This window comes from Sminthopsis crassicaudata, chromosome 4, assembly GCF_048593235.1.
Source record: "Sminthopsis crassicaudata isolate SCR6 chromosome 4, ASM4859323v1, whole genome shotgun sequence".
Lineage (NCBI taxonomy): Eukaryota > Metazoa > Chordata > Mammalia > Dasyuromorphia > Dasyuridae > Sminthopsis > Sminthopsis crassicaudata.
Window position 1 is genome coordinate 68,703,975 of NC_133620.1, and position 22,581 is coordinate 68,726,555.

Below are 22,581 nucleotides of genomic sequence, written 5' to 3' on the forward strand. Positions count from 1 at the left end.
ATTCTGAGGCCTCCAGGGAGCTAACTTGGACTTCACAGCTGGTTCTTAGATTCATATTGAATCATAGGTGAATTAGGAAATATTTGAGGAACAAATTAACAGCAATTTTTTTACTCAAGCCTTATTGGGTCCTCCATAAATCAGGAATTGATTTCTTTTTACAAACTGCTAAAAACTGTTGGAGGAAAACAGTAAAAATTGAGGTTTTTAAGTATAGCATTTTAGGTTCATCAGTCACATCTTATCAGCAATGTTTCCCATTCACCTAAAATTGCTAGCATTTAATGATATAAATAAAATATTAAAAATTCCATATTATCATCAAATAAATGGCATAGATGTCCAAAGGAGTACTTTTCATTCAGACAGTATAATAAGATAACTAGTCAGAAAAGAAAAACCTTTAAGACTTTTCCCCTACAAAGCATAGTTCTTTTATAAAATTATACTTGAGCAACTGTGATGATCCTTATTGTTTAAAAAAGGAAGGCTAACAAATCCTTAAGGACTATTAAATAATTAAATATATCTACATTATAGTTATCATACCCTTAAAATCTTTTGACACTGATATAATTTACCCATATTTAAGTAATTCATTTAACCTTAAGTATTTGAAAGGAAGTGGAGTAGACTATAGATGACCATACATAGCTAAAGTTCTTTGATGTTACCTTCATCAATCTAAATAAAACTTCCTGATTTCTTCTTTAAAATGTAATCTATTGGATCTTAAAGGCCATCTTAATTATCCAGTCCAGTCCCCTCTATTTTTTTTTTTTCTTAAGGATGAGACATCTACAACCCAGGAAGTTTTAGAGATTTTCTTAAGTTCACACAAACATTAATTGACAGGATCCATACCCAGATCTTGTTAACTCTACCTTCATTCCTCTTTTCACTGTACTATGCAACTGCTTTCAAAGAGTTGAAATTATAGACTACTTTTAAGATTTGCAAAATAGAAATTATGATGCAGTCCTTTAAATTTAAGTCTTTAAATATTTATTAGATAGAATATAGCATTGGTATGAATTGTAGAAAGTGGAAAAGAAAGTGCATTCATAAATTATTTTCAGTCAAGCAGAAGTGTATAAAATTCCATTCCATTCTCCCTTACTAAAACAAGGCACAAGGCTTGGTACTTACCCTACGATTAGATAATTGATAAAGCAGGACACTAATATGTATAATAGAATCTGAAAACTTCTTTGACTTTTAAATGGATTGTATATCAGCAATTCATAAAACTTTGACATTTCATCTGTTCGGGTATTAAAAATGTTTGGATAAGAAGACAATAAAGTTATAAGCATTCTCTCCCTTCATTAGTTATTTTGTGTTTAGTTGTGTGTGTGTGTAGGGGGATGTCATGAAATAAATTGGAAACAATTACAGTTATCTCCTTTTTGGTTTTATATTCCCCATTCTTTGCATTTGTACAAAATAGATATTTAATAAATGTTTAATAAATGGGTAGTTGTCTGACTGTATGTGCAGGAAAGGCCTATTGATAGGAGAAGGCTAAGAAAACCCTGCAGTAGAAAGAACAGGGCTTTAGAATTTAGAACATGTCTTATTTCAATTTCTAGTTCTATTTCACATAATATCTGTTTAGTTAAGTAAGTAGGATACCTATTACATTCAAAAACAAATGTGTTAAATTATCATGAAATGTCTTTACATAACTCTTCACCCGACGCTCTTAAGCTAATAAATTTTCATTTCAACTTTTCTACATTATGCTTTTATTCATGCAAATATAAATACTAAGAAGAAAAATCAGGTTAATCATTTTTGTTAAACTTGTATTTTTCTCATATACTCTTCTTCCCCTTTCCAGAAACAGCCAGTGAAGAGGAGTCTCTAGCACCTTCTTGCTCTAATCTAAACAGTGAAAGTTCTATCCCAGAAGAATTAGGCAGTCCACCTGCTGAACCTGTACCATCTGAAACTATAGCTCAAGTGCAGCCTGGGAGCCTAAATCACAGTATACTTACTGAAGAAATAGTTTATTCACAGGACCTAGAATTGTCTACTACCTCCACTACCAAACATGTAAGTGAAAGTGTAATTATACTTCATATCACAGTATCTTTAGAATTTTAAGAACCTTTATCAAATATAGTACTGTTATTAAGCATTCCATCAGAAAACATGTATTTACCACCTACAATATGCCAGGCAAAAAGACTCTTTCCTTAGAGAACTTGCTCTCTAGGAAAGAGAGATTGAGGGGGATTCGTCAGCAATGATGGCAGACTAGCCTTTGAATATGGGCTGCAAGTTAGAAAGATTGAGCAGGACAGCAGATCCATTGCAGGAATTTGCCTCATTTTGGTGACCAGTATGTAGTGCTGTTGTCTGTTTAGTCAGAAGCTAAAGGAAGGATATTATTAGGGCAAAACTCCAAGAATGACCAAGGATTTGGGGAAACTCAGTCCTATAATATGCTTGACATTCTCCTTATAAAAGGCAATAACTACCATTAAAACCACCAGTAATAGTGGAAAGAATCCAGCATTTATTTTTGCTGAACAACAAGGGGACATTACTCCCCAAAACACCAAACTATCCTAAAGATTTTTGTCAGAAAAGTGGGGAATAATGAAGACACACTAAAGATTTAAAATAAATTTTATTGTAAAGGAAAATGCATATTGTTCTGTTGGCAGTATCCCCCAAATTTCCTCAAATGGAACCCTTTTTTCCAAGATACTTGATCTCAAAGGAAAAGATTTATTTCAAGGTGAAAGTATTATCTCAGAATGAAGTAGAAAATGAAGGTTTGACAAAAATACTAGATTTCAGTTAGAGGTTAGTCAAAAGTGTAAAAAAAAAAATATATATATATATATATATATATATATACACACATATATATATTATTTAGATAGATGCACAAAATTCATTGACTTATGTTTTATTTATTTTTGATTGTGACTTTAGTTTTTATATCATAAAAATTTTTGAATATGCTTCTTTCTTCTACTCTTCCAAATCCCTCTTATCTTCTCTTGTCACCAGGGGGAAAAAAAGATCCACTGTCTACAATTAATAATAAACACAACATTCAACACCCACACATGAAAGTATTAACATAAACTAATGCAAAATGAAGTAAGTAGAGTTGAGGAAGCAGTATGCTTGATGAGTATAGTGAGGTAAATGAAAAGAATAACTACAAAACAATTGAAAGGTATTGTTTTTTAAGTACTAAAAACAAGCCTGACTCCAGTGAAGAGATATGAAAAAACACCTCCCTCCACTCCTTTAGAGTGGGTAGTCCACAGATATGGGATCATGCATGTATTGTCAGATGTTTTTCAGTGTATTGGTTAGTTTTCCTGATTTGGAGGCTATGGGGAATGGAGCAAGGAACAAAGTCCTTTGCCTTTTTCTTAAAAAATAAACAAAGAAACAAATAAATAAACAAATCTTTTTTATGAGGAAAAGCTCTCTGGAAAGAATATAAGATGAAGTTTAGATGCTATAAAACAAAAGTTGTCAATTTAAAAGCAATTTTAAAAATATTTAATAATACTTAATTTTTCCAATACATGCAAAAATAGTTTTCAACATTCACCTTTGCAAAACCTTGTGTTCCAAATTTTTCTCCCTTTCCTACCCTACCCCCCCTTCTTTATCCAAGATAACAAGCAATCCAATTTTTTTTTAATTTTATAATTTTAACATTTTTTTGACAGTACATATGCATAATTTTTTTTTTTTACAACATTATCTCTTGTACTCCCTTCTGTTCCTAATTTTTCCCCTCCTTCCCTCCACCCCCTCCCCTAGATGGCAGGCATTCCCATATATATTAAATATCTTATAGTATATGCTTGGTACAATATATATGTGCAGAATTGAATTTTATTGTTGTTGTTGCAAAGGAAGAATTGTATTCGGAAGGTAAAAATAATCTGGGAAGAAAAACAACAACAACAACAAAAATGCTCACAGTTTACACTCATTTCCCAGTGTTCCTTTTCTGGGTGTAGCTGATTCTGTCCAACATTGATCAATTGGAATTGGATTAGCTCTTCTCCTATGTTGAAGATATCCACTTCCATCAGGATACATCCTCATACAGTATCATTGTTGAAGTGTATAATGATCCCCTAGTTCTGCTCCTCTCACTCAGCATCAGTTGATGTAAGTCTCTCCAAGCCTCTCTGTATTCCTCCTGTTGGTCATTTCTTACAGAACAATAATATTCCATAACATTCATATACCATAATTTACCCAACCATTCTCCAATTGATGGACATCCATTCATTTTCCAGTTTGTAGCCACTACAAAAAGGGCTGCCACAAACATTTTGGCACATACAGGTCCCTTTCCCTTCTTTAGTATTTCCTTGGGATATAAGCCCAGTAGTAGCACTGCTGGGTCAAAGGGTATACACATTTTGATAACTTTTTGGGCCTAATTCCAGAACAAGCAATCCAATATTGATTAAACATGTGCAATTCTTCTAAACATTATTTCCATATTCATCATGCTGTGGAAGAAAATCAAATCAAAAAAGGGGGGAAAAGAAAGGGGAAAAAAAACAAACAAGCAAACAAACAAACCACAAAGGTAAAAATACTATGCTTTGATCCACATTCAGTCTCCATAGTTCTCTCCCTGGATATGATAGCACTTTCCATCACAAGTTTGTTGGAACTGCCTTGAATCTCACCTCATTGTTGAGAAGAGCCACGTCCAATACAATTGATCATTATATAATCTTGTTGTTGCCATGTACGATGTTCTCTTGGTTCTGCTCATTTCATTTAGCACCGATTTATGTAAGTTTAAAAGCAATTTTTAAAAAAAAGTGTCAGGAATGCTCATGGTTGGAACTTGATAGGGAAAACCATGTACAGCAAAAATGATTAAAAAGACATATTGGGGGAATTGTGGGAAAGTGATGGCATGCCTAGAGGAGCCTAGACCTTCTGTAATTACCACAGTGAAACCTAAAAATGGGTTATCAACTGCTGAAATAAGGAAAATCAACTGGTAGATTCCTATATCCAAACCAAAGATACAGTGAGGTACTACTAGAATACTGAAGAAAATAAGCTGGGACAGTTCTAAAGCAAAGCTCAGAGCTGCCCCTGAGCAACAGCCTAAAATAAGGGTAGATGTGGTGAAAGAAGAGCTCTAGGAAAAAAGATCAGGTAAACCAAGCCCCTGGCAGGAGCCCAATCAGGTAAAGCATAATATGGGGGGACAACCCAGAGCCTGTGGCAAGAGGAAGCAGTACTGGAGTCCCATGAAAGAGGATCTAAATTTTCACCATGCTCAAGACCAATACCATTTAGGAGTGTAGGAGCAGGACCCAAATGTAGATCATCTAACCCTTTCGACACAGGCTATAAGGGGTACTAACACAGCAAATATTAAGAAGAAATTAAGAGACCTAGATGAAGAGATCAGCTGTACAATTCCAGTTCAAATTTCAGGGGAAAAAAGTATTTTGGCCAGAGAACTATAAGAATACCTAAGAAGAAATCATACAGGGTACAAAATAGGATAACTGGGAAGGGAAAAAAAAAATAAGAAAAATCGATATCTGAAAACAGTGGAAAACCTCAACAAGGAGCTAACTGCTGAAAATTAGAGTGAGCCAAACAGAAAACAGCTCAATGATATAACAAGAAATAATAAAAATCAAAATCAAAAATTGGGGAGGGAGGTAATAAGAAATAATAATAACAAAAACAATCTGAAGAAAGGTCAAGAGATAATTTAAGAATTATATTATTTGAAAATCATGACCAAATAAAAGCCTACATCTAATTGAAGAGAAATAATTGGATAAGAAATTAGTTTCTTTCCACGCCACACTTTCCACCAAGAAAAGATATTAAAATGATTCTGATATCAAATAATAGAAAATCAGAAATGGGTCAGGAGCCAAGGCTACATGAAAATGAAATATATTTAGAAGGACTGCAGGTTATCTCTGTACATCTGTGTACTGCAAAGATAAATTAGTTTTTCTATGTACAAAAACAAGTTATTAGCTCTTAGAAGTAAGCCATATATTTATTTGTACTGAAATGTATTATGAGGTAGTCTCTTGACTTGGTGTGATCAAAAGCTTTTAGCATACCATAATTTTGCAGAATAAGCCATATCTTTTGTTACCATATTCCAAGAAGTTATAAATGAAAACTCTATATAAACTCTTAGAATAGAGAACAAAGTGAAAAATTGAATCCACTGATCATCTGAAAGAAAACCTAAAATGATAATTCTTAGGAATGCAATGTCATAGTCAAAATCTCGAGCTCACAAGTTATTGAAAAAAATGCTACAAGCAGTCAAAAGGAAAGACTTGGAAATACAAAAAAACCACATGATGATAGAACTTTAGAGGCTGCCACCATAGAGGAGAGAGAACTTGGAATCTGATATTTTAAAGAGTAAAAGATAAAGCTTACTATCAATAATAATGTATTTGGCAGAGCTAAATATGTAGGGAAAAGAAATGAACATTTTAATGAAATAGAATATTTCCAATTACAATAATTTCTAATTATTTCTTTATAGTAGACTGTTTTACAGACCTCTGTATAAAGTGATTTTTACATAATGTGAATTTGCCCACAGATGTGGGAAAAGGGCAAGGGGAAGGAAGGAGAAAGGAGGCCATATGCAGTTGGAGGGAGGATTCAAGGACACTTCTTGAATCAGGGACAGAGAAAGAAGAGCAGAAGAAGGAACAAATGCGGGTCAAATACATAGAATCCAGACACAGACAGGAAAGGACAGGTAGCACATGGGGATGAGACACAGATGCACAATACCCCAGCACAGACAGACAAGTGAAGACCAAACATGCATACAGTGGATAAAAGTGGTGCAAAGAGCTCTTCTGTTAGCAACAGAGATGGTAGGTCTCTTCTCTGGTAGCAGCAATGGTCCATAAATCCATTCTTCTCTTGCTTGAATAGGTTTTTTGAATGAGTTATTGTTGTTGTTTGGGTTTTTTTGTAGGGGTGGGGATTTGGAAGACTACAGAGCACTAAGGAGGAGGCGAGGGAGGGAGGGAGGGAGGGAGGAAGAGAGAACACAACACAGTACTATACAGTAAAGTTAGCACAGGTGGGGCTTTTTGGGGAATTCAGGTTTCTTTCATACTTTTTTTTTTTTTTTTTACATAAAGTCAGATTTGCATAATGTGAATTTCCGTGTATAAAACCTAAATGAAAAGATCATAATTGAGTTGACATTTTGAAATGGAAGCAAGAACAGAAAAAAATTTTTAAAAAGATATACATGCTTGTTTAATTGGAAGGGAATATGTAGAAATTATTTAATAGAATAAGAATAATAATAGAATAAGAAATAAATTCTCAGAACACTAATATCTTTAAGAGTCATAGGAAAAGATAAATATGAGAAAGGACCCAAAGGAGTTTTTTTTTTGTTTTTTGGGGTTTTTTTTGCTTTGATGCTATTGGGAAAAAAACAAAAAGAAAGAGACAGATTAAGGATTTTATCAACTTCTATGAAACATTTAAAAAATTTTTATTTCTGTTACTCAAACTGTTTGCAATAATAAGGAAAAAATGGTACTCCTACTTTTCTATGATCTAGATATGACATTGATAACTGAATGAGGAACAGGAAAAACAGAGGAAGAAAATTATAGAACAATATCTTTAGTGAACATTGATGCAAATAAGTTTATGTAAAATAATAGCAAAAGGTGTAACTCCATATTAAAAAGTTCAGACATTATGACCAAGGAATGTGGGGGTTGAAAAACTACAAATAAAAAAGAAGTTATATAAATTTTAAGACTCTGTTACTGTTATCAGTAGATACTAAAAAAAAGGCTTTTAACAAAATCCAACACCTTTTCTTTAAAAAAAATACGAGAAAACTGGAACAAAGGACCTTTCTTTAATGCATTAAATAATGTTTCTAAAACAGAAGTAAACTTTATAAATAATAGAGAAAAATTCAAAGACTCCTAATGTCAGGGGTAAAGGATGGCCCATCATTCTTGTTAGTGTTTAACATATTCTGCTGGCTATAGTAATAAAACAAGAAAAATAAATAGAAATAATGAGCATATAGCAAAAAGGAAACAAAATTATTTTTTGCAGATAACTTCATTAATTGAATTTAATTAACTCCAATTAATTGAAGCAATAAGCAGTGTTGCATACAGTAAGGAGAATGAGAAAAAAATTCCATTTCAATATATACCTTATACCATATTTGGGAATATAGCTAGCAAGATACATTTAGAAACCATATGAATTCAATTATAAAACGCTTTGCAAAATTAAAGACAGATACACACACACACACACACACACACACACACACATTTAGCATTTAGATTTTAGATTAGAGTGTTTTTGGTTCCAAATACTCTCTTTTCACAAACCTTTAAAAGTCAGGAAAAATAAAGTCCTTTACAAATATGTAGTCATGCAAAACAAATTTCCACATAATCATATCCCCCACTCCTATCCTTCCTCCCCCCCCCAAAAAAAAAAAAAAAAAAGCAAGATAAGAAAATATGCTTGTCTGTACTCTGAAGCCATCAGTTTTTTTGTCTGGAGGTAGATAACATGAGTCCTTTGGAATTGTGTTTGGTGTGTGTGATGTTCAGTTACAAAGTATTTTCATAGTTGATTATCAATATCTTTGATATTGATGTTACTATATAAATTGTTCTACTTCTGCTCACTTAATTTTGCATCAGTTCTACAAGTTTTTCCAGGTTTTTTTGAAACTATCTACTTTGTAATTTCAACATAGTAGTATTCCATCACATTCATGACCCATAACTTGTTTAGACATTATCCAATCATTTCTATCTCTTCATTTCTAGTTCTTTGCCCCCAGAAAAAAATAAACTGCTATAAATATTTTTGTACATAAAAGTCCTTTTCTTCTTGCTTGGAATATAGACTTATTAACAGTCTTATTGGGTCAAAGATATAGATATATCTATCTATCTATCTATATAGATAGATATATATAGTTTAGTATCTCTTTGGACATACTTCTAAAACATGATGTGATGTTTTTGACATTTTTTCTCTGTGTTGTTTACTCAATAACAAATTGTTTTGACATTTGCAGCTATATAATATGGTTTGAGATTTTGTACTGATAGTGATTTCCTACATATTCTTGACCATTTATTCCTCCAGATGAATTTGGTTAAGATTTTTACTAATTCCGTAAAATAATTCATCGGTAATTTCATTGGTATGGTATTGAATAAGTAAATTTAGTTAATATTGTAATTTTTATTATATAGACTTATCTTATCAAGGAGCAATTAACATTTCTTTGATTTAGTTCTGTCTTTATTTTTGTGAAGAATGTTTTATGATTGTGTTCATATAGTTCCTGTGTGTATCTTGGCAGGTAGACCCATCAAATATTTTATACTATGTGTAGTTATTTTAAATGGAAATTTTCTCTCTCTTTCTGCCAGGTTTTGATGTATTATTACAGAAACGTTGATGATTAGTGTGCATTTATTTTATATCTTGCAACTTTGCTGAAGTTGTTTCTTTTGATTAGGTTTTTTTTTTATTATTGTTGTTGTTGAATTTTTAGGGTTTTATAAATAAATTAACACATCAGTTATAAAAAGTGATTTAGTTTTTGTTTTTTCATTGCCTGTATTTATTCCTTTAAATTTTCTTCTTGCCTTATTACTCCAGGCTGTAGTATTTTTAGTATAGAGCTGACTATAAATGGTGATAATGGATATGCTTGCTTTACAAACTTTGATCTTTTTGGAAATGCTTCTAGCTTATCCCATTATATATGTTTTCTCTGGGGTTTCTGATAAAAATAAAGAGGTGTGTTTGTGTGTGGGGGTGTGGGTGTGTATGTGTGTTTTATGGTTTTCCCAATATCAAACCAGTCCAGCATTCCTATTAGAGCCTAGTTATCTTTGTGATACATTTCTACTCTCTGTTTTCCAGTACAGTTTTTTAAAATTAGCATCATTATTCATTAGGGAAATTGGTCTATAGTTATTCTTTTTCTGCTTTGACTCTCTCTGGATAGTAAAATTTTCTTGAATATCCATTCGATACTGGTTTTTTCCCTCCCTCCACCCCTTTTTAGGGAATTAATTTATGACTGGTTCAGTTACTTTTTCTATGATTTGTTACTTATTCCTCTTCTATTAATTTTGGGGAATTTTAATTTTTGTAAATATTCATTTTATTTAATATTGTCAGTTTTGTTGATATATAGTTGGACAAAATTGATCTTAAAATTGTTTTTTTTTTTCATTTTTGATTGTGGATTCATTCATATTTGAGTTTACATTTTTGATCAAATTAGCTAGTCACTTAAATTATTAGGTTTTCCCCTCAAAACAAAACACACAAAAAACAGGTTCTTGTTTTATTAATTTGGTCAGGGGAGTTTTACTTTCAGTTTTGTTGTTCTCTCCTTTGATTTTCACATTTCTATTTTGGTGTTTAATTGAAATGTTTTAATTTTTGGTTTTCTAATTTTTAAATTGCATACCAAATTCATTTATCTACCCTTATTTCTTTATTATTCTTGAAAGAACTCAGAGATTAAAATTTTCTCCTGAGTACAGCTTTAGCTGCATCCACATTTGGTGTGTATTTTCATTGTCTTTACTGAACTTACTGATTATTTCTTTGATTTGTTCTTTGACCTAGCCTTTCTTTAGAATTAAGTTATTTAGTTTCTAATTAACTTTTAATTTGTGCTCAAGGGACTTTTGTTAAATTTAATTTTTATTGCATTATGATCATAAAAAGATGCATTTAACAGTCCTACTTCTCTTCATTTATTTATGAGGTTTTTTTGCTTCAATACATGATCAGATTTGTGGATATGCCTTTCAAAGCTAAGAAATTCTTTTTTATTTCTATTCAGTTTTCTTCAGAGAGCCACCATATCTGACTTTTCTGATATTCTTCTAAACTTACTAATTTTGTGATAACTTTACCAAAGTCTGTGAAGGTCAGATTGATGCCCCTCACTATTACTACTATTGTACTATTTACTCCTATAGCTCATTTAATTTTTTAAAAAGTATGTAGATGTTCATAGACAAAGGACATGAATTTGAGTTGATTATGTTGATATTATCTCTTCCTCCCAAAGAAATGATGAGAAAGAGGCATGCATTAGGAGAAGGGGAAGGGAAAAGTAGAATGGAAATTTTTTCTCACATTAAAAAGATGTGCAAGGGAAATCTTTTCTAGTGGAAGGTGAAATGGGGAGTGGAGAAGATTTGCAAGTAATGCTTAAACTTCACTTTAATGGAATGGTTTAAAAAAAGGAAGAATGCATATATATATATATATATATTTATATTTAGTTAGGTATAAAAATTTATCTTATCCAATAGGAAAATAGGAAGGAACAGGGATAAAAAAATTGGGGATGTGGGAAGTGACAAAAGTGAGAGCAAATTAAGGGAGGCAGTGTTCAGAAGCAAAACAGACTTTTATGTAGGAATATTATAAAAAGACAAGGATGGAGAGAAATATACAGTTAGTAATATTGAAATGGGCAAGTAGAATGATTTAGAAACCAGACTCCAATAATATGTGGTTTACAAGAGACACCTTTGAAACAGAAAGATACTGCCAAAGCAGAATCTATTATGTTTCAACTGAAGTAAAAAAACAAAACAAAAATCAGGAGTAGCAATCATCATTTCAGACAAAGCAAAAGCAAAAATACCTAACTAAAACATAATCAGGGAAACTACATTTTCTAAAAAAAAAAAAAAAAAAATGGTGCCATTATCAATGAAGAAATTTAAAACACTTTATGACAATTTTCTCTTATAAAAGTATTTCTCAAATATACAGAATCAAATCAAATTTACTAACATTAGTCATTCCTCAGTTGATAAATGATCAAGAGATATGGATAGACAGTTTTCCGGGGGGGAAGGAGGGGGAACCAATACATTAGAGCTGCCTATAGTCATATGAAAAAAATGTTTAATATGATTATTGATTAGAGAAATGCAAATTAAGATAGTTCTGAGGAACCTATCTCACAGCAATCAGAAATGACAAATGATGGAAGGGGATGAGGAAAAGTAGGTGTACCACTACTAAGTCTGTATAGCAGTTCTTTTTGTAATGGCAAATTAAGGAGCTTCTTTCAATTGGAGAATGGCTGAAAAAGTTGTGGCATATGATTATGATGAAGTATTATTGTGCTGTAAGTGACAGGGAGGTAATTTCAAAAGAAACATGGCACAGCTTATATGAACTGGTGTACAATGAAGTGAAAAGTATTGGGAAATTGTTATATACACAAGTAACAGCAAGGTTTAATAATGTTAAACTGTGAAAGTCTTGGCCACTCTATTTTATACAATGGAGCAAAATAGTTCAAAAGGATATATGATGAAAAGAAATGTATCCACTCCCAGAGAGAGAACTGATAAACTCTGAGCAGAAATTGAAGTAAGCTTTTCTTGCTGTTTTTATAATTCTTTTGATTTTTTTTCTAATATGTCTAATATGAAATTTTCTTTTGCATGATTTCACATGTATAATTGACAATTTTGCTTGCCTTCTCAGTGGGTGGGGAGGGGTAAGAGAATTTGGAACTTAAAATTTAAAAAGAAAAGAATGCTTACAAATAAATAATAAATTTGTTTTAAAAAATTTAATTTACATGCTGTGCCATTTAATGCATCTATGGTCAGTATTAATATTAATTCATTGTCTATGGTACCTTTTAGTAAAATGTCGTTTCCCTGTTTATCTCATTTAATACGATCTATTTTTGCCTTGGTTTTGTCTGAGATCATGACTGCCACCCTTGTCTTTTTTACCTCAGCTGAAACATCATAGATTCTGCTTTAGCTCCTAAGTCTTTTTAGATCTTTCTCTTCCAAGTGTGTTTCTTATAAACAATCTATTGTTGGAATCTGATTTGTACATCATTCTGCTATTCCCTTTCAATGTATGGATGAATTCATCCCATTCACATTCACAGTTTTGATTGCCAACTGTATGTTTCCCTTCATTTTATTCTGCTATATTTAGGGTCTCTCTCTTTCATTTTTTAAATGTTGTCCTCTTTTTAACTGTCTGCTCTGCTTCAGATCACTGCCTTCTTTAATCTACCTTTTCTCTTATCATCCTCATCCCCTGATTCTTTTTTTAGCTGTTTTCCTTCCTTTTTTTCTTATTGCATAATATGAGTTTATGTGTACATATATTCAAATGAAAGTGTGGTCCCATTGTTCACTCCCTTCACCTGCTGCCCTGTATTATAGAAACTCTTATTGCAACCAATTTATGGAAATAATGTTCCCCATTATTCCACCATTCCCACCTCCTTTGTCTTCCCTACCGTTCCATTCTTTTGAGATCATCTAGACCTAATAGAATCATACCAAGACCCTCTTATTAATTAAGCTCTTTCTTAAGACCTGTTGCTATTGAAATTAAGGTAAATTGAGGTAACAATTCCAAGCTTGTTCAGTTTATTGATAAGGTTAGCAGTTACTAATAAAAGTGATCTTTACTTCCTCAGCAATCCAAAAGACCCTGAACGAGGGCTGACGGATTATTTTTATGGACAAAAGGAAGACCATCCAAAAAGTAGAAGGAACTCCATAGATAGGAAAACAATATAATTGGCTAGAAATTTGGGATACTAGGCTAGCAGCAACCCCATTCATCTTGCCTTTGTGAAAAAAGCTCATTGTAGTGCCTACTTGTGTGACCAATTAGTGTTGCAGCCATAACAGACCAGACTTTCTTGAAGGACAGCCAGTGTTGCAGAGATAACGGATGAGACTCCCTGGCATTCACCCACATCCTTCAAGGATAACAGATTTCTTTGACATAAAAAAAGAATAGTGATTAGCTGGAAAACTGAACTCTTAATTCTAGCACCTTCTCTCTTATTTATTTTATATGTAGCTTGTTTGTTTTTTATGTAGTTTTATATGTTTGTTTTATTATATGTTATATAGTTTTATATGTAGTCTTTCATGTTTGTTTGCTTGTTATCTTCCCTGTTAGATTGTGAGCTCTTTGAGGGTAAGGACTGCTTTTTGACTTTTGAACTTTGCTTTTTGTATCCCTGTTGCTTAGCACTATGCCTGGCACATAATAGGTGCTTAATAAATGTTTATTAATTGATTTACTTTCTTTACATACGTGTGTGACTGATTGATGCTTTTTGTTTCTTTCATCACAATCATTTCTAAAAATGCTTGCCTTTTCTTCTCTTCCCCTTTTCACAACTGAACTTTACCCTTGTATTATGTTCCTTTTTTAAATAAAATTTTTTAAGTAATTTAGTAAATGTCTCCTCTTTGCTTCCATATTTGAATAGTCACCTTCCAAAAGCTGTGCATCCTTGTCAAAGCATGATTCCAGTAAAGGAAGTCACCGGACTGGAGGACAGTCTCGCCTATCTGGGAAATCCCATCAACTCTCTCATAGTTGGTCAGATGAGTCATTATCTATGACACAGTCAGGTAAGAGTAGTAGTCTTTAATTATATCATTTCAATACAATTTGTCTTTCTACAAGTGGGCAATATAAAATTTTGTACTTTTTTGTTAGCAAGGAATGCTGCAAGCAATGAGGCTAGATGATAATACTATAATTATTTAAGTAGCAGGAGGCAATTGATATGATTATTTTTACTGTTATCACATACATCAATAGCTAGTATCTTAAGGTTCCATATCAAGTTATCTTTTCTAGCAAAATTGCCTCAATTTTCCTCCTGTCAGTTTGATTGAAGGTCATTTAATGAATTATTCCTTTTTATTTTATGTAATGGATTAATAGGCTTCAGAATAAATAAATGTATCACACTTTCCTAAAGCAGATTATTCCTATAAAACTATAGAACATCATAAAACTGTATATAATGACATGATTTCCACTTTTCTGTACAATCATGCCATTATGATTTGGCAGGGAATATATATTATTCATTTTCATTAGTCTTTTTGTCTTACCCTATAAAACTCAGAGGTTTTTCATTTTTCAATATTTTTGTTTGTTTTTAATATATTTTCTTACATGTTGTCAGTACATGAAAATTATTTCACATACATGCTTCTTTTTTTTTTTATTCATTTTTCCAAATTATCCTCTCCCTCCCTCCACTCCCTCCCCCCGATAACAGGTAATCCCATACATTTTACATCATATACATGCTTCTTAAGATCAATCTTCTTGTATATCAAAGAAAAGCTTAAATTAAGCACAAAAATATATTAAGAGTAACTGCATCTGAGAATATAAATACAATATTATGTTCAACTAGTCCTTGGCTTTTCTGATCTGGGGAAAATATTTTGTTTTTATGTCTATCATTATTTGACAGTACCAGTACAGTACATAAGCCATTATAATTTTCTTGTGCTTGATATTATATTTCTTATTATTTCTTTTAGATTTGGTTAAGATTTTTGCCAATCTCAAATGAATTAAAAATAATAATAATTACATTTTGTCTCAAAAAAATCATTACTGATAAAATTTTACTTGCCTGACATACTTTCTGGTGAACTTTTAATTAAGTCAGTGGTCTCTTTCATAGCATCATAAAAGTAATTTTTCAACTTTCAGGTATTTGGTAATTTCTTTGACTAAAAAGTACAACAAATAATTTAGTTTAAAAATATTGATAAGATTAAATTCAGAAAAGATTAGTTTTTAGTCTCTGCCACAGATTTCCCATTCGTAGTGTAGTAGTCTAGAATCATTAGCTGCTATAATTAGTCTTTTAGTATAAGTCTTTCATTAAATACTTAGGATTGCAAAACTCCAAAGTCTTGTTTTAATTGCAGAAGTACATGAGAATAAAATTCATTTGCCCTTAATTTTCCATTGAATCAGTGGTTCCTAGCCTATGGTGAGAAGTTTCAAAGTTGTAACAAGGTACTTCTAAAACAAATGTATAATCTATTGCATAAATAAATGTCTCACACATATACTAGTTTCCATTTTTAAATGTTATGTAGATAGTATTATAATTAATAAAGTATAAATTTATTTCAAAATGTACTAAATTTATAGTAGCTTTTTGTTATAATGAATTTTTTCAAATGGATAGTAAATTCAATTCTTTTCATGTATGAATAATTGAAAATTTTTTGATATTGAGTCTTTTCACTTAAAAAACAGTTTGATTTAAAGAAAACTTTAATGGGAAACTAGGTGGCACTATGAATATCATACAGAACCTGGAGTCAGGAAGACCTGAGTTCAAATTCAGCTTCAGAGAGTGACTAACTGTATGACATAGCTCCTACATGAAGTATAGAATTCATATAAGATTCTCTTTATCTATATGATAATCTTTGTGGAGTTAGATAAAGACAATATTCCTTCATGTTAGTAGTTTTCAAATTAATAAATTCTGAAATTTACTGGGGTTTGCCAGTAGTTTCTGACTGCCTCCATAAATGAATGTAACTTGCCCAGTGTTGCCCTGTAGGTCACTGGAATTGTGACCAAAACTTCAGGTTCCTTATTCCATATTTAAAGCTTCTTTGAATCAGATCTAAGACTGTCTCGATTTAAAGAGAATGTATATGACCTCCAGACCCCATTTAAAGAAATACTATAATTAGTTCTGTGAATTCATTTTAGAATGCTTAATACAATCTTCTTATTCATAAGTTAAGTTTTTAATACACAAATATGTTTTTTGATTTGTTTTTAAAATTAATTTGTTTTCTGTTTACTTAAATGTCTCCTTACATTAGTAGATGTGACTAATGTACTATTAGTGAAGCTGGAATGTGATCCAAACATTCTGGAAAGTAATTTTTAATTTTACCCTCAAGTCACTAAACTGTTTATACCTTTGAGCTAATAATCCCATTACCACGGTTTTATTTGTAGTTTCAGGTGACAGAAATTAAACCTGAACATAGGGAAAAAAAAGAAAAAACAAATCATTCCTTAGTTTGTGAAAATTTTATTTTATTAACTGTTTAAATGAGTTTTCTTTTGAATTCTTTTGTAATTAAGATTAAACTCAAAGGTTTTTATGATTATTGTGGTTTAGGAAAATCTGTTTGCAGGTAAATTTTACATGGGACCATGAATGAAATTTATCACCTGAGGAAAAATTAAAGAAAAACCTATATCTTTTAAATTGCTTTAATTGTATCTTTTTCAGAACCTACTTCTGACCAGAGTGACATTGAAGGTAGAATCAGAGCTTTAAAAGATGAGCTGCGGAAGAGAAAATCAGTTGTTGATCAACTGAAAAAGGAACAGAAAAAAAGGCAGAAAGAAAGGCTAAAAGCCCAGGAGGCCAGTCTGATCAAACAGTTAGAGGTTAGAAACTGGATGGGAGAAGGGTAATATGATATTAAAGCTAATGTATATATGAAATCCAAAATGTTTTTTACATTTATAAAGTGATGATTAATTAGAAAATTTCCATTACTAAATGGTTCTTTTTATGCTGGGTTGTTGTTTTTTTTAATCTTATGAAATCTAGGTTTTTTTTACAAAGAATTAAACATCAATAATTTTTTTTTAATGTATAAAGGACAATGATTGTTTTATAGTAACAGACAAGGTATTTAACCAGTGAAATAGCAACAAATTTATCCAATTAAATAATAAAAATCATTGTCTAAAAAATTAAAAATAAAACCTACCATGAAGTTGTAAGTTCCTTGCCACAAAGTACTTTGGTATTTATTGGCCAGACATTTGGCAACTTCTTTCATGATTTCATACTGTTTTTCAAATACATCTTAGTACTTTATCCAGATAGTTATTATCATGATCACCCTCATCATTACTGAAAATAATGTTTATTAATAAAATGCTCACTGAGTTTATTTTTGATAAATTTTACTTTCCTTTTATGAAGTACATAATAGCAAAGATAGACATTAAAATGACAGAAGACAGAATTGACAGATATAAAATTGACTCTATCCCTCATGCCAACAGTAAAACTTGATGCTGGTTCTTTAGAAAAATAAATACCTCATTGACTTTCTGATATGAAAATTCATTCCTTAGATTTATTAATAAAATTATTTTTTAGTAATTACAATATCTTTTTAGAGCCAGCTCCATGACATCTTGAAAAGAGAGCTGGCCTTACAGCTAGGAAAACCTGGATTCAAGTCCTCTGATTGATATTCACTGGCTTTGTAATTCTGACGGGCTATTTAACTTTTCAGTGTTTTGTGCAACTCTTTAAAACTACAAATTGCATTGGTAAAGAGAATTTCCTAATCTAGGAATACCTGAAATCACAAGTGCAGAGCCATATACCTTTTAGTAAATATATGCAAAGTTGTGCAACTTTGATCTTACTGTCCAGTTAAAGGTAGGTAGAAAGTAAAGAATTATGTCATCACTCTAATGTAATTTTGAGTGATGTTGTTTAAGGTGTGCATAAACTGGTACCAAGAAGTTGTGTGATGGTAGTAGATAAAACTGAATGTCTCCACTATTGGCAGAGAAAAGGTTTGAAATAATATCATCAGTTTAAAAATATGAGGGTCTACTCAGTGATCCTAAAATTTAATTTTAAAAATTTGCAGATATTCCACAGTTTATAAATAGCAAATAAACAATATACAAATAAACATAATAAATAAAAATATCCTGATTAGCCGTTAATTATGTTATTTTGGAAAAGTGAAATACCATAAGAAAAATTTTGCTACTCCATCCTATTGGTTTACATAACACATTAAAAAACCCCTAAAATTTATATTGTAATATATTTCACTCTTAGTTGCTTTCTACTTGTACTCACATAGAAGGCTTCCTAAGTCACCTTGTCTGATGCCCTAAAATAACTTCAGATTCAATTCAGCACTTGTGGTTTAAGTATTTATTGGTGTATGTGATAAGCAAGAAGACAAATAAAGAATTTAAACAAGACATAATTTCCTTCTGTGAGATAGACTGAAGTCTTGGATGAAAATATACATGAATAGTATAATTATCTAATTTATGAATGATTGGAAATGGGAAGACTAATTAATCCTAGTTATGTGATAGAATTGGAATCCAGAGAGACAAAAAGAATAAGATTAATTTATCCATATATTCTTAAAAGTCAATTTCACAAATATGGGATAAAAATGAATTACAGGATCAGTATGAATCAGTAGTGTGATGTGGATGCCAAAAAAGAAGTAGTATTCTAAGAGCTAAATTAATAGCAATGTAATTAGTATACAGATTGGTGGGACACTGTCTATCACTTTGGTCATATCACATGTGGGCACTGTGTACGATTCTAATATCCATATTTCAGAAGTTGACAAGCTGAGTGTGTTCACCTGATGAAGGGACTAAAAGCATACACGTTGCATGGTACCCTAATTACCTTCAAATTCAATTTATTGAACGTGTCACCACAAAGAGAGTAGTTGATGAACTAGAGTTTATTCTGAAAAAGATGACTTTTTAGTGGGGCATTATAAGGGTTTCCATATATTTGATGGGATGTCATATGGAAGAGAAATTAGACTTATTTTCTTTAGTTCACGAGGGCAGAACTAAAAATATATAAAACAAAAAGTCCCAATAATTAAAGATGATCAGAAGTAAGATGGGCTGCCTAAGAAAAAGGTACATTACTTGGACATCTTTAAGCAGAGGTTTATAAGTACAGAGTGCCATTTTAGGTTTGGGAGAAAAATCATTGTCAATTGGAGGTTCAGTAAACGCTTCATGGGAGAATGACATTTGGGAATTAGGTAGAAATTCATCTTCTAAAAGCACTTCCAGAAAAAAACAGCATGAATAAATCAAAGATAGAAAAACATAGAAGCAGAAAAATGCATAGGGGATGGCAAATAGTTGGGGCTGGAGCTTAGAAGAAAAGACGATCATTAAATAAGACTGAAATGATTCAGTAGTACTAGTTTATAAACAGCCTTGAGTTATGTCAGAGTATAAACCTTAACAGCAGGTGCTAGAGAACCTTTAAAGAGTTTTATTCAGAAGAGTGACATGGTTAAATAAATGCTTGAAGAAATTCAATCTCCTCTTGATGTGAAAGATGGATTGAAAGGAGGAAAAACTAGAGGTGGGAAGACCTACTGCATCAGTCCAGTAATAAGAATCTATATACAATAGAGTGAAAGTAGGAATAGAGAAGAAGGCACCAGTACAAGAATATGTAGAGTCTCAATAGAGAATCAAGTATTTCATAGTCATTAGAGTATGAGCTACTTTAGGGTAGGAACTATATTTTACAAACTTTTTTTTTTTTTGTACCTCCAACACTTTGCACAGTGTCACAGTAGACACTTAGTTTATTGATTGGTAACTGAGAGGAAATGGAAAAAGAATTAAAGACATTGACAAAATTTCAGAAATGGAGGACTGAGTGAATAGCGCCACTTAATAGAAATAATGAAATTGAAAGAACATATTTTAAAATTCAAATATTTATTAAATACCTTACTATTTACAAACTTCTGTGCTACACATCTCTATTATAAGACTAAAATAAAACCAGTTTCTCCTCTCATTAAGCCTGTTTTCTACTATGATATGACATTCACAAATAAGTATAATATAGAATATGATAGGAAGAATAATAGGAGAGGGATGCAAACAAATTACTCTAAGAAAAATCTGGAATGAAAAGTATGTTTTGATCTGGGGAGATCACAGAATTTCAGAGGAGAAAGAGACTGACAATAAGATCAACCAATACCTGAAAAAAATTTCAATCATATGCCTGATAAGTACTTATTTAACCTTTACTTGAATACTTCCAATAAGAAGGAACTCAACCTTAGGATGAGAGTTCATCATTCATCATTTCAAGACTTTTTACTTTCCTGGTTGCTTCCTTTGAAAATATTCCAAGTTTTCAGTGTCCTTCCTAAAATGGGTAGTTCAAAATTGAAAGGATTACTCAGATATGGGTTGACTAGAGCACAGTATGACATCATCTTCTGATTCCTGGCTGCTTCTAAATGCTGCCCATAATTATTTTTTTTTGTTTGTTTATTTTTTGGTTTTGGTTGGGGTTTTTTGTTTTGTTTTTGCATCTGTACCATATTGTTTACTCAAATCAAGCTTATTGTCCACCAAAACATCCAAATATCCTTTTACAAAATACTTTGTAGCCATTCCCTACCAATCTTGTATTTGACTTTTTAAGCCAAGTGTAAAAGTATTCATTTATCCATATTGCATTTCATATTTTTTAAATTTAGTCTCTTTGGATCCTGATTCTGTCATCTAGACTATTAACTATCTCTCCAAGATTTGTTATCTTTAGTTTGAATAAGCATGTCAAATAATACCTTAAAGTCATTTACCAAAATATAAAGTTGTGCAGAGTTAAGCATATTATCTCTGGGACACTTGATTAGAGTGGTCTTTCCAATTTGACATTGAACCATTAATATGTACATATGTATGTATTAATATATACATTCATTATATTCACAATATAACTATTCAGTTAGCTCTGAATCCATTTAACATTACTCTTGTGTAGCTTGCAACTCTCTTTCTTGTCCACAAACATTGTATTAGATTTTGATAAATGTTTTGCTGTGATCAAAACAAACTATAGCTTTTTTTCCTGATCCCTGATGTAGATATCCAGTCAAAAATCCTTCTTCAACAAGGATATTAAAATTAAATAATGAATTAAAGAATATAATATTTTATGCAGTAGGTAATAAATTTAAGAGAACTCAGCAAGAACTGTTAGAGACTTAAAATACAAGTTTTAAAAATTGAGTGGTCAGTCAACTAGCACTTATTAACTGTGCCTATTGTGTGCCAGATACTGGGAATACAAAGAAAGGCAAAAATGTTTTCTTGCTCTCAAAGAACTCACAATTTAATGAGGGAGATAACATTCAAGATACATATAGGATAAATTAAAGATAACCAACAGAGGGATGGAAAAGATTTCCTGCAGAACATGGCATTTAGCTAAGACTTGAAGAATACTAGGAAAGCTGTAATGGGAAAAATTATAGGCATGGCAGAAATCATAGACCTGTGACAATACTTGGAATTGAGTGTGAAGAATAGTCAGGAAGGCCATTGTCATTGGAGTACATGTTTGAGAATGAGGTGTAAGAATACTGGGAAAGTAAAAGGGAGCTAGATTTTGAAGAATTTTGAACACAAGATTGTTTTACATTTGATTTAGGAAGTAATAAAGAGCTACTGGGAGTTTATTGAATAGAGGAAATGATATAGACCAGAGCTTTTAGAAGATCTGTCTGATAGCTGAGTGGATGATGGACTGGAATAGGCAAGGAGACTAACAAGCAAGCTATTGATGAAGATAGACGGTGGGATCTTAGACTAGAGAGATGGCAATGTGAAAAGAAAGAAGGGAGCATATATGAAGTATTACAAAGGAAGAAAAAAAAAACAGACCTAGGCAACTGATTATATATGAGATATAATATAGTGAAGTTAAGGATGACACTGAGGTTTTGAGCCTAGATAACTGGGAGAATTAGTACCCTCAATAATAGGGAAGTTAGTAAAAGGAAAGAGTTAGGGTAAAAGATAATAGAATTCAGTTTTTGATATATTGAATTTAAGATATGTATGGATAAT

The 22,581-nt window shown here is 31.6% G+C and overlaps 1 protein-coding gene across 1 annotated transcript in view; it reads left to right on the plus strand.

The window, feature by feature from the left end:
• CEP350 (centrosomal protein 350) overlaps positions 1-22,581 on the plus strand; it is a gene marked incomplete in the record, with an annotated part of 163,600 nt that overhangs the window by 126,703 nt on the left and 14,316 nt on the right. The window contains 3 exon segments of the mRNA XM_074308508.1: positions 1,844-2,058; positions 14,354-14,498; positions 17,168-17,328. Coding sequence (XP_074164609.1) covers positions 1,844-2,058; positions 14,354-14,498; positions 17,168-17,328 — 521 coding nt within the window.